The sequence below is a fragment of the Oncorhynchus masou genome, chromosome 1, assembly GCF_036934945.1.
Source record: "Oncorhynchus masou masou isolate Uvic2021 chromosome 1, UVic_Omas_1.1, whole genome shotgun sequence".
NCBI lineage: Eukaryota > Metazoa > Chordata > Actinopteri > Salmoniformes > Salmonidae > Oncorhynchus > Oncorhynchus masou.
The window spans coordinates 40,658,134-40,671,434 of NC_088212.1; the positions used below are offsets into that span (position 1 = coordinate 40,658,134).

The 13,301-nt window shown below is 45.4% G+C and overlaps 1 protein-coding gene across 1 annotated transcript; it reads right to left on the reverse strand.

The window, feature by feature from the left end:
* Positions 1-2,224: 2,224 nt before the first annotated feature.
* LOC135522199 (early endosome antigen 1-like) lies at positions 2,225-9,481 on the reverse strand. Its single transcript, XM_064948665.1, has 11 exons — positions 9,467-9,481; positions 9,174-9,278; positions 8,764-8,886; positions 8,354-8,521; positions 8,018-8,075; positions 7,518-7,618; positions 5,298-5,458; positions 4,946-5,105; positions 4,636-4,761; positions 2,622-2,709; positions 2,225-2,434 (listed from the first exon to the last, which is right to left on the reverse strand). The coding sequence occupies exons 1-11, from the start codon at positions 9,479-9,481 to the stop codon at positions 2,307-2,309; spliced, it is 1,233 nt and encodes a 410-aa protein (XP_064804737.1). The 3' UTR covers positions 2,225-2,306.
* Positions 9,482-13,301: the final 3,820 nt, after the last annotated feature.

The following is a 13,301-nucleotide window of genomic DNA, read 5'->3' on the forward strand; positions in this document are numbered from 1 at the left end:
GATCTACAGAGATCTGATCCCGATGCAGCTGCATCTCAGTGCTATAGGCGTCACTACAGACCCTGGTTCAGTCCCGGGCTGTATCACAACCGAATGTGAGAGGCTGGTCTGAGGGCTTGTAGGCGGCATTGTCACAGCATCATCGGACTGAGCCTATTGTCAATACAGGCAATCTCAATGCTGTGTGTTACATGGAAGACATCCTCCTCCCTCATGTGGTACCCTTCCTGTAGGCTCATCCTGACATGACCCTCCAGCATGACAATGCCACCAGCCATACAAATCAAATCAAAGTTTATTTGTCACTTGCGCCGAATACAACAGGTGTAGAACTTACAGTGAAATGCTTACTTACAGGCTCTAACCAATAGTGCAGAAAAGGTATTAGGTGAACAATAGGTAAGTAAAGAAATAAAACAACAGTAAAAAGACAGGCTATATACAGTAGTGAGGCTATATACAGTAGCGAGGCTACATACAAACACTGGTTAGTCAGGCTGATTTAGGTAGTATGTACATGTAGATATGGTTAAAGTGACTATGCATATATGATGAACAGAGAGTAGCAGTAGCGTAAAAGAGGCGGGTGGTGGGACACAATGCAGATAGCCCGGTTAGCCAATGTGCGGGAGCACTGGTTGGTCATCCCAATTGAGGTGGTATGTACATGAATGTATAGTTAAAGTGACTGTTCATATATGATAAACAGAGAGTAGCAGCAGCGTAAAAAGAGGGGGCGGGGAGAGGGGAAGCACACACTGTTTGTTCTGTGCGTGATTTCCTGCAAAACAGGAATGTCAGTGTTCTGCCATGGCCAGCGAAGAGCCCGGATCTCAATCCCATTGAGCATGTCTGGGACCTGTTGGATCAGTGGGTGAGGGGAGGGCTAGGGCCATTCCCCCAGACGTTTCCGGAAACTTGCAGGTGCCTTGGTGGAAAAGTGGGGTAACATCTCACAGCAAGAACGGGCAAATCTGGTGCAGTCCATGAGGAGGAGGCGCACTGCAGTACTTAATGCAGCTGGTGGCCACACCAGATTCTGACTGTTACTTTTGATTTTGACCCTCCCTTTGTTCAAGGACACATTATTCCATTTCTGTTAGTCACATGTCTGTGGAACTTGTTCAGTTTATGTCTCAGTTGTTGAATCTTGTTATTTTCATACATATACTTACACACTTTAAGTTTGCTGAAAATAAACGCAGTTGACAGTGAGAGGACGTTTCTTTTTTTGCTGAGTTTATATATACAGTATACACACACACGCACGCGCACACGCACACGCACACACACACACATTATATTCTGACATTTCACATTCTTATAATAAAGTGGTGATCCTAACTGACCTAAGGCAGGGCATTTTTTACTAGGATTGAATCAAGAATTGTGAGAAACTGAGCTTAAATGTATTTGGCTAAGGTGTATGTAAACTTCTGACTTCAACTGTAGTGCACTATAAAGAGAATAGGGTGCGCCATTTGGGATGCAGCCTTAGTTTGGTTATTTCCAGATATAGAAGCTCCCTAGTCGCTGTATCACCTGCCTCAACCAGTTTCGGACTCTATGTTTCACATTGATCTACTCCATGCATGACCCAATTACAGTATTATATTATATTGACCCCTCAGTCACATACCAATCCATGTCTCCATCTCTCTGATCCAATTTCACCTAAATAACTGTCTATCTAATCAAAGTTCTGTTTGTATTGTGTGTTTTATTCCTGAGGGGGAATCATTAGTTCTGTATGTTTATAGCCTTAAAAACAATGGGAATATCAAACCGAGCCATTAAGCAAGATGACCACTGCCCCTCCCGTACTCTTCTTTCAACTCCCCTACTAGTTCATCTCATCACCAGATTCTTTCATATTCAACCACGGTTCCATATCCCCCTCTCCGTCTTACACACTCAACATTTCAGAATGTTCTGCTTAGTGCCACCACCCAATGGTTTATGAGAGGTGCAATCTCACACTATCACACTCCAGCGCACTGTTTTTCCACGGTTTGAATATATCCCAGATTATGTATTTTATGAATTGCTGTGTCAAAGTTTGTAAGTGTTACCTAATTGCAGAGAGGGCGGAGAGATTGTAAAAACATAACTTTGTATTAACTAGACCTTACTCTAATCTCCCTGATCCTTAACATAGCAGTAAGAAACTCAGGTATGAAGTAGACAACAAAGAAAGTCATAAAACCAAACTATGAGTCTGTTTATTATTCCTCAGCCTTACTCCCTGTAGGATGTAGAGGGCCACAGCTGTCAGGCTGTCTGGTCCTTCTCTCTGAAACATGCCTCTAGCTCTTCTTGGTGCCCCTCGGGGCTTTCTTGGGTTGGTGGGCCTCGATCAGATGGAGACTGCGACGCTTGATCTCCTCGCGGGACAGGGCGCAGTCCTCCTCCAGACTGCGGAACTGGAACGTGTCTGAGACAGAAGAAGGGAGCAGGTGATAGAGGAGCTATTAGACACAACAAACCAGAAAACACTATTAGCAAAGCACTAAACAGCCATTATGCAGACATGCAGGAATGGATACCAGCTGTTAATAAGCTGTTGTTTACAATAGACTTAAAGCCATGCAGAACAATACATCCAAGAAAAAAAAACATACCTTCTGAGACGCTGTTGTACACTGGGCTGCTGGCCCTTTTGAAGTTTCTGGGCTCCATCATCATGCTCTGCTCCAGGAAGCTCCACACCTGAGGTGAGAGGGATGAGACCAGAGGGGTGAGACCAGAGGGGAGAGACCAGAGCGGTGAGACCAGAGGGGTGAGACCAGAGGGGAGAGACCAGAGGGGAGAGACCAGAGGGGAGAGACCAGGGGGGTGAGACCAGAGGGGTGAGACAAGAGGGGAGAGACCAGGGGTTTGAGACCAGAGGGGAGAGACCAGAGGGGAGAGACCAGAGGGGAGAGACCAGAGGGGTGAGACCAGAGGGGAAAGACCAGAGGGGAGAGACCAGATGGGTGAGACCAGAGGGGAGAGACCAGAGGGGAGAGACCAGAGGGGAGAGACCAGAGGGGAGAAGGGTGAGACCACTGGGGAGAGGGGTGAGACCAGAGGGGAGAGAGGGGACCAGAGGAGGAGACCAGAGAGGAGAGACCAGGAGGTGAGACCAGAGGGGAGAGACAGAGGGGAGAGACCAGAGGGGAGAGACCAGAGGGGAGAGAGGGGAGAGACCAGAGGGGAGAGACCAGAGGGGAGAGACCAGGGGAGAGACCAGAGAGAGACCAGGGAGGTGAGACCAGAGGGGTGAGACAAGAGGGGAGAGACCAGGGGTTTGAGACCAGAGGGGAGAGACCAGAGGGGAGAGAAGGGGGTGAGACCACTGGGGAGAGGGGGGGGGTGAGACCAGGGGGTGAGACCAGAGGGGAGAGGGGGGTGAGACCAAAGGGGTGAGACCAGAGGGGAGAGACCAGAGGGGTGAGACCAGAGGGGTGAGACCAGGGGGAGACCAGAGGGGTGAGACCAGAGGGGTGAGACCAGAGGGGGTGAGACCAGGGGGTGAGACCAGAGGGGAGAGAGACCAGGGGGTGAGACCAGAGGGGAGAGACCAGAGGGGAGAGACCAGAGGGGAGAGACCAGAGACCAGAGGGGTGAGACCAGAGGGGTGAGACCAGAGGGGTGAGACCAGAGGGGTGAGACCAGAGGGATGAGACCAGAGGGATGAGACCAGGGGGGTGAGACCAGGGGGGTGAGACCAGAGGGGAGAGACCACAGGGGAGAGACCACAGGGGAGAGGGGTGAGACCAGAGGGGAGAGGGGTGAGACCACAGGGGAGAGGGTTGAGACCACAGGGGAGAAGGGTGAGACCACAGGGGAGAGGGGTGAGACCAGAGGAGTGAGACCACAGGGGTAAGAACAGAGGGGAAAGGGGTGAGACCACAGGGGAGAATGGTGAGACCACAGGGGGTGAGAGGGGTGAGACCACAGGGGTAAGAACAGAGGGGAAAGGGGTGAGACCACATGGGTGAGGGGTGAGACCACAGGGGAGAGGGGTGAGACCACAGGGGAGAGGGGTGAGACCACAGGGGAGAGGGGTGAGACCACAGGGAGAGGGGTGAGACCACAGGGGTAAGAACAGAGGGGAAAGGGGTGAGACCACAGGGGAGAATGGTGAGACCACAGGGGAGAGGGGTGAGACCACAGGGGTAAGAACAGAGGGGAAAGGGGTGAGACCACAGGGGAGAGGGGTGAGACCAAAGAGGTGAAGCCAGAGGGGAGAAGGGTGAGACCACTGGGGAGAGGGGTGAGACCAGAGGGGAGAGGGGTGAGACCAAAGAGGTGAGACCAGAGGGGAGAAGGGTGAGACCACTGGGGAGAGGGGTGAGACCAGAGGGGAGAGGGGTGAGACCAAAGAGGTGAGACCAGAGGGGAGAGACCAGAGGGTGAGACCACTGGGGAGAGGGGTGAGACCAGAGGGGAGAAGGGTGAGATCACATGGGAGACAGATAAGGGATGAGATTGAACTGAGACCACAGTATCTGAGGTGAGACCAGAAAGAAAAAGTGAGAACTCGAGCTTTGAGGGGAGAGTTGAGAGACTCGGACTCAGAGAAGAGATAGACAGAGATGAGAGCTAGGGGAGGACAATCAGAGCTAAGGAAGGAAATTAAACCAGTGTCACCTTCTCATGGTCAGCAGTATTTTCCTCAGTCTTCTCTGAAGCGGTGGTCTGCAGTGTGAGCAGACGGACACCGATTTCCCTCAGCTTCTCGGTGGCATCCAAATCCCCCAACTCCCTGGGAGAGTCCTAAAGCAAGATAAAAAACTTTTGCTTTAGAATCCTCTCTATTCCTGAATAACATCACCAAGGGCTACAGAGCCTTGAGGAATGCCCAAAAACATTTTCTGGCTGATAGGTGACCAGGGGAATGTTTTTCTTGGTGACCACGAAAGGGCCAGATGAGACTGAGCTGTCCATCTAAAATGACTACCATGACATGCACACAGCTAATCCTGAAGAACAGGTTGTTGACACCCTGCTCCACGCCATACAGCACAGATTGGGCCTTGCCCAGCTTGGCTTCCCATTGGCTGCAACGATCCTCTTCCTGCTCAAGCTCCACCTGCATTTCCTCCTTCAGCTGCTCAAACCTTGAGAAAAACACAGAGGGTGAATCTCAATTGTGTTTCCTCGATTCCTCACATGCCCTCTCCTCGCCTCCTTTTGCAAAACCCATTGGAGAGGAAGGTCTGAGGCCTGAGATCTGAAGGACCTTCAGATCTTCTCCTCTATTTCTATGGATGATACAGAAGTATTTTTTTTCTGCTGTGGCTCGACTGTACCTGTCGGAAGCGGGTCCGGCGCTGAACTTGAGTTGGGCGTACTGGAACTCAAGGGTAGCCAGGGTCTCCATGCTCTTTCTGATCAGCTCCTCACACTGGGTTATCTGGGTGTGCAGTTGCTCCCTGGTGGCCTTCTGAGAGGCCAGCCGTGTCTCCAGCTCCTAGACAGACAGGGTGAAAGGTAGACGACACATACTCAGCTCAGAGAGACTACCGGCACCAGTATTTCTAATATTGAGTTGCAGCCCCCTTTTGCACTCAGAACAGACTCAATTCATTGAGGCATGGACTCTACAAGGAGTCGAAAGCCTTCCACAGGAATGCTGGCCCATGTTGACTCCAATGCTTCCCACGGTTGTGTCAAGTTGGCTGGATGTGCTGTCGGTGGTGGATCATTCTTGATACACTCGGGAAACTGTTGAGCGTGTAAAACCCAACAGCGTTGCAGTTCTTGACGCACACAAACCGGTGTGCCTGGCATCTACTACCATACCCAGTTCAAAGGCACTTAAATCTTTTGTCTTGCACTTTCCCCCACTGAATGGCACAAATACACAATCCATGTCTCAATTGTCTCAAGGCTTAAAAATCCTTCTTTAACATGTGACATCAATAAGGGATCATAGCTTTCACCTGGATTCCCTGGTCAGCTATGAAAACTCAACTGACATTTACTCCTGATGTACTGACCTGTTGCACCCTCTATAACCACCTTGATTATCTATGAACGCTTGAACATCTTGGCCATGTACTCTTATAATCTCTACCTGGCACAGCCAGAAGAGGACTGGCCACCTTTTAGAGCCTGGTGCCTCTCTGGCTTTCTTCCTAGGTTCCTGCCTTCCTAGGGAGTTTTTCCTAGCCAGTATGCTTCTACATCTGCATTGCTTTCTGTTTGGGGTTTTAAGATGGGTTTCTGTATAAGCACTTTGAGACATCTGCTGATGTAAAAAGGGCTTTGTAAATAAATCTGATTTGAGTCAGTCTATGCTGTGGATAGCGCACATGCTCCTAATGTTATGTACACCGTGTATATATGCAGTTAAAGAAAATGACTTTTTACTCCAAACATTTTCCCCGACACCCAAAAGTACTCGTTACATTTTGAATGCTTAGCAAGACAGGAAAATGGTCCAATTCACGCACCTATCAAGAGAATATCCCTGGTCATCCCTACTGCCTCTGATCTGGAGGACTCACTAAACACAAATGCTTAGTTTGTAAATTATGTCTGAGTGTTGGCTGCCGGTAAATAAATAAAAACGAGAAAAATCTGGTTTGCTTAATACAAGGAATGTGAAATTGTTTAGACTTTTACTTTGATACTTCAGTATATTTGAGCAATTACATTTACTTTTGATACTTCGGTACATTTGAAACCAAATACATTTAGACTTTCACTCAAGTAGTGTTTTGCTCAGTGACTCACTTTCACTTGAGTCATTTTCTATTAAGGTATCTTTACTTTTACTCAAGTATGACAGTTGGATACTTCTTCCACCTCTGGCAACGTGTGGATGACCTTTTTGTTCAGCGAGACTGTCAGGTCAGGTACCATGTCACGTTCTGACCTTTATTTCCTTTGTTTTGTCATTATTTAGTATGGTCAGGGTGTGAGTTGGGGTGGGCAGTCTATGTTTGTTTTTCTATGATTTGGGTATTTCTATGTTTTCGCCTAGTATGGTTCTCAATCAGAGGCAGGTGTCATTAGTTGTCTCTGATTGAGAATCATACTTAGGTAGCCTGGGTTTCACTGTGTGTTTGTGGGTGATTGTTCCTGTCTCTGTGTTTGTTTTCACCAGATCGGTTGTTTAGGTTTTCTCACGTTTATTGTTTTGTAGTGTTCGTGTTTATCTTTTTTTATTAAACATGAATCAATATAACCACGCTGCGTTTTGGTCCGCCTCTCCTTCACCGCAAGAAAACCGTTACATACCAGGCCTAGGGTGTGTTTGAATACCTTTGTATTTTCTGTAATGTCAAACCTACCGTAAGTGCTCCAATATATTACATTTAATAAAAACTACAACACCCCAGTGTGGTTGACATTACTGCAACATAACTCAACAAAATGAAACAACAACATCAATGCGTCATGGGAAATAACAAAGGGCTGTTTGCAACAGTGGCTTATATTAAACCGTTAGATGAATGATAGGCAACACAACATTAGAAGTTGTGTATATAGTAGGGCTAAATGATCCACGTGGACCACCATACCTGCAGATCAGTGCAGCTGAGGGCTTCTCTCAGAGCATCAATATCCTCCACCAGTTTGAAGACGGGCTGTGTCGTAATGGGGGCCGTGACGGTCTGCTGGGCTGCAGGGGAGAACACAACACAGGCACACATCATTTCAGCATCAATCCCAATGCAGAACATGGGGAAATACAATGTGAGCACCTGAAAACCGGCAACACGATGAATATGGATATACTGTAATTTCGTTTTGCCCCTTGACATATTGCAGGCTTTGATATAAAACTGTATTTTTTTTCCATAAAGTGAAGAATAAACATGCAAAGTTATGTATGATTCAGCCAAAGTTAATACTTTGTAGCGCCAAATCCTTTAAACTGCTGCGACTGTCTTTTGCACATCGAGAGACTGAAATTTTTCCCATTCAAGATAGAGTACTATTTGGACATTGGTGAACTGATATTTACTGTATTTATTTTAATACATAAGTGTCTGTGGTGTAAGATCATCTGATGTAATACCTCTGATAGGGGCTGTATCTTCAGCCAGTCCTTCTCTGGTAGACGACCCTCTCCAACCCTATAAAACAACACTCACTGACTGCAATAGGCATTTAAGTGTCCCTCTTGACTAACATGTTCACTTTCAATCTTTTCTTACATTCTTCTGTTCTCTCGCTGTTTCCCACAGGTCCATTCCTCTAACTCTTTATTTCTCTCTCTCTCTCTTTGTTTCTCTGTTCCACACAGGCCCATCCCTCTCCTTCCCTTTCCCTCCCTATTTCTCTCTTCCTCCATCTCACACTCTCTCCCTCCAGCTCCCCCTTCCGTCTCTCTCTCCGTCTCTTCATCTCTCACCTGCTCTTTCAACTTCTGAGCGACTCTGCTGCTCCGTCGCTCTCCCTCCCTCTCTCTCTCCAGCCGACCCTCCACCTCCTTCTCTTTCGCTCCCCTCCTTTCAGTCAACTCTTTCTCCATCATTCTGCGTTCCACCATTAGCTGCCTCTCCACGTGAACCAGCTGACTCTGGTGACGAAAGACAGACAGACAGACACGTCATACAATTGTAGTGGAAAAATACATACTGGAATTCATGAAGAGTCATGGCTGGTATTCAGATGAGCCTGACCTTTTTTCTCTTATTTTCTTCCCAATCATACAAAGACATGTAGCCAATGTGTGTAATAAAATTGATAGCACTTACAAGTAAACAGCACACAGTGGGCAAGTGGGAGCTAAAAGTTAACGGTCCCCCAGATTTGCCTTACCTTAGTGCAGTCCACTGCAGCCACTGCGGTGTAAGACATGTGCGCCACCTTTCCTAGCTCTGACTGCCCGCCGACCACTGAGTTCTGCAGCTGATCCAGAGCCATGGGCATCTCACACACCTCCTGAACCAGGAACAAATGACCCAAACACGGGTCATAGTGGAACTAGATTTGTCTGCTTCCCAAATAAATTATATTCCCTATATAGTGCACTACTTTTGACCAGGGCTCATAGGGCTCTTGTCAAAAGTAGTGGGGTCCCATTTGAGACACAACTGTGCCAGTCCTACATAGTCACACTAACTGCAGCATATCTCCCAAGGGAGACTTGAATTCAATGTTGACAATTTAATTAGATTTAATGTCCACAAAGAAGGGCTGATATCTGTGAATGTGTAAGTGTTGCACACCCGATGTAGGTGGTCGCAAACTCGCAGGTAGGTTTTTTGGATCCTCTCAGCCTCTGTGATTTTGATGGTCATCTTTTCTAGGCTGTTCTCCAGCTGTCTCACACGCTACCAGGGGACAATAGAACAGAAACGTCAACACACAAGACAAATCTTAAACATGATGTCTAGGATCTAGGATCCAAGCTTTTAAACTGCTCAGACTGAGCAATTTAAAAGCTTGGATCCTAGATCCTAGACATTATTCACTTGAGTCTTGAAATAAGTCAAGGTCACTCAATGTCAACTTTAAGCACCATGGACAAGGCCATTCTCACACTAACTCCACTAAGCAGTCAAAACTGTGTGTGGTGCTGTCCATGGTTCTGAAAGTTCACACTGCTTGCTTCCACAGTAGGTTTTTGGGAACAATTGAGTCTGTGAGATGCTAGCTCTTTAAAGGGGATGTCGCAAATGGCACCCTGTCCCCTATATAGTGTCACCTGGTCGTAGTGCTGCTCGTCATCATCCAATATGGAGTCCAGCTCCAGGGCCTTCATGTCCTGCTCCATCTCCAGCAGCTGTGACTCCTTGGCCCTGACAGCAAACCTCAGCCTGTTGTGCTGCTCTATCAGACTACACTGTCGACACTTCTCCCGCTCCACAACACTCTACACACACACACACTGGCATATTATATACAAGTTGGCCTGTACAACTGGGATATTACAAAAATTAGATGCCTTCACAAAACTAATATTGTCTATGCACGGGTCGCTACAAGCTCGCCACCTCTCTCTCTGCCTGAGCTCAAGTTATGTAGGCCTACCTCCATTGATGGTCCAGGCTTGGGCAGTGACCTGCCCTGGGTGCATCTACCTTGTGGAGCTTTCTGATTATTCTCTAAGATCTCCTTTGCAGCATGGTACTCTGCCTGGGTCTGCAGCTCTGAACCCAGGTGGATATCAAACAACATACACAAGAGGGGTGATAAATATAATCACTGCAATCTATAGAGCATTTCACGGGCAACAGAGTACATTTTCTGTATCATATATTCTGCAATACAATGATGTCAAGGTGTGACTGATAGCCATTCTCTCTCATATACATACAGTGCCTTGCGAAAGTATTCGGCCCCCTTGAACTTTGTGACCTTTTGCCACATTTCAGGCTTCAAACAAAGATATAAAACTGTATTTTTTTTGTGAAGAATCAACAACAAGTGGGTCACAATCATGAAGTGGAACGACATTTATTGGATATTTCAAACTTTTTTAACAAATCAAAAACTGAAAAATTTGGCGTGCAAAATTATTCAGCCCCTTTACTTTCAGTGCAGAAAACTCTCTCCAGAAGTTCAGTGAGGATCTCTGAATGATCCAATGTTGACCTAAATGACTAATGATGATAAATACAATCCACCTGTGTGTAATCAAGTCTCTGTATAAATGCACCTGCACTGTGATAGTCTCAGAGGTCGGTTAAAAGCGCAGAGAGCATCATGAAGAACAAGGAACACACCAGGCAGGTCCGAGATACTGTTGTGAAGAAGTTTAAAGCCGGATTTGGATACAAAAAGATTTCCCAAGCTTTAAACATCCCAAGGAGTACTGTGCAAGCGATAATATTGAAATGGAAGGAGTATCAGACCACTGCAAATCTACCAAGACCTGGCCATCCCTCTAAACTTTCAGCTCATACAAGGAGAAGACTGATCAGAGATGCAGCCAAGAGGCCCATGATCACTCTGGATGAACTGCAGAGATCTACAGCTGAGGTGGGAGACTCTGTCCATAGGACAACAATCAGTCGTATATTGCACAAATCTGGCCTTTATGGAAGAGTAGCATAGAGGAAAGCCATTTCTTAAAGATATTCATAAAAAGTGTTGTTTAAAGTTTGCCACAAGCCACCTGGGAGACACACCAAACATGTGGAAGAAGGTGCTCTGGTCAGATGAAACCAAAATTGAACTTTTTGGCAACAATGCAAAACGTTATGTTTGGCGTAAAAGCAACACAGGTCATCACACTGAACACACCCTATCCCCACTGTCAAACATGGTGGTGGCAGCATCATGGTTTGGGCCTGCTTTTCTTCAGCAGGGACAGGGAAGATGGTTAAAATTGATGGGAAGATGGATGGAGCCAAATACAGGACCATTCTGGAAGAAAACCTGATGGAGTCTGCAAAAGACCTGAGACTGGGATGGAGATTTGTCTTCCAACAAGACAATGATCCAAAACATAAAGCAAAATCTACAATGGAATGGTTCAAAAATAAACATATCCAGGTGTTAGAATGGCCAAGTCAAAGTCCAGACCTGAATCCAATCGAGAATCTGTGGAAAGAACTGAAAACTGCTGTTCACAAATGCTCTCCATCCAACCTCACTGAGCTCGAGCTGTTTTGCAAGGAGGAATGGGACAAAATTTCAGTCTCTCGATGTGCAAAACTGATAGAGACATACCCCAAGCGACTTACAGCTGTAATCGCAGCAAAAGGTGGCGCTACAAAGTATTAACTTAAGGGGGCTGAATAATTTTGCACGCCCAATTTTTCAGTTTTTGATTTGTTAAAAAAGTTTGAAATATCCAATAAATGTCGTTCCACTTCATGATTGTGTCCCACTTGTTGTTGATTCTTCACAAAAAATACAGTTTTATATCTTTATGTTTGAAGCCTGAAATGTGGCAAAAGGTCGCAAAGTTCAAGGGGGCCGAATACTTTCGCAAGGCACTGTATATATATATATATATATACAGTGGGGCAAAAAAAGTATTTAGTCAGCCACCAATTGTGCAAGTTCTCCCACCTAAAAATATGAGAGAGGCCTGTAATTTTCATTATAAGTACACTTCAACTATGACAGACAAAATGAGAAAAAAAAATCTGGAAAATCACATTGTAGGATTTTTAATGAAAATCACATGAATTATATGTGTATATATATATATGTGTGTATGTATGTATATTATATATGTATATATACACATATACATATAAATATACACACATATATATATATATACAGTTGAAGTTGGAACTGTACATACACTTAGGTTGGAGTCATTTAAAATTGTTTTTCAACCACTCCACAAAATTACTTGTGTCAAGCACAAAGTAGATGTCCTAACCGACTTGGCAAAATTAAAGTTAAAGTATTGGTTCAACTGATCGGATCAAATGCATTAAGAAGGAAAGAAATTCCACAAATTAACTTTTAAGAAATGGATTCCTGGTTACTACCTCATAAAGTTGGTTGAGAGAATACCAAGAGTGTGCAAAGCTGTCATCAAGGCAAAGGGTGCTACTTTGAAGAATCTCAAATATAAAATATATTTAGATTTGTTTCACACTTTTTTAGGTTACTACATGATTCCATATGTGTTATTTCATAGTTTTGATGTCTTCATTACTATTTGACAATGTAGAAAATAGTAAATTAAAGAAAAACCCATGAATGAGTAGATGTGTCCATTCTTTTGACGGGTACTGTAAATATACACAGTATATAGACTACAATGGTTTGTGATAGGACTTCACGACTAGTAGAGTAGGCCTTTTATATTTTCACTGTGGAATATTACATCACTAATTCTTAATTCTATTATATGTACACTAAACGTGTCCTTTATAGAACTATTCGAAATACCGGTGGACATAACTAGCTATGACTTTACCTAATTGTTGTACGCAGAGCCGCTGCTCTTGCAGAGTCAGCATCTTTGCCTTTGTATCCGCCGACTGCATATTGTCCTGCCTTTCGCTGTAATATGCATTTTTGTTTTATCGGCGCTTTTCAATAGATTATTGTCACGCATAGAAGAACCGTGTCATGGATTGATATAATTCTTCGACGTCATAATAAAACATAGATACGTTTTATTACCTCCGGCACGTGAGGTAGTCATTTAAAGAAAACAGTTGCCTATTGGCACGACTTCCGCCGAAGTTCTCTCCCCTGCCTGTTCGGGCGGTGCTCGGCGTTCGTCGTCGCCGTCCTACTAACCGCTACCGAACCCTTTTTGGTTTGTCTGTTGGTTTTGTCTTATTAGTTTCACCTGTGTTTATTTTGGTTTAATTAGCTTCCCAAAATGTAGTAGTTTGACCCGCCTTTGCTTTGTGCGGGATTGTCTTAATGTTACG

Bases quoted from the DNA above. Each gene is read 5' to 3' on its own strand.
- LOC135522199 (XM_064948665.1), bottom strand. The intron at 5,459-7,517 runs GTATGGTGGTCC...CTGTCTGTCTAG, and splicing joins TCAGCTGCACTGATCTGCAG to GAGCTGGAGACACGGCTGGC. The intron at 4,762-4,945 runs GTAGTCATTTTA...ATCTTGCTTTAG, and splicing joins TTAGCTGTGTGCATGTCATG to GACTCTCCCAGGGAGTTGGG.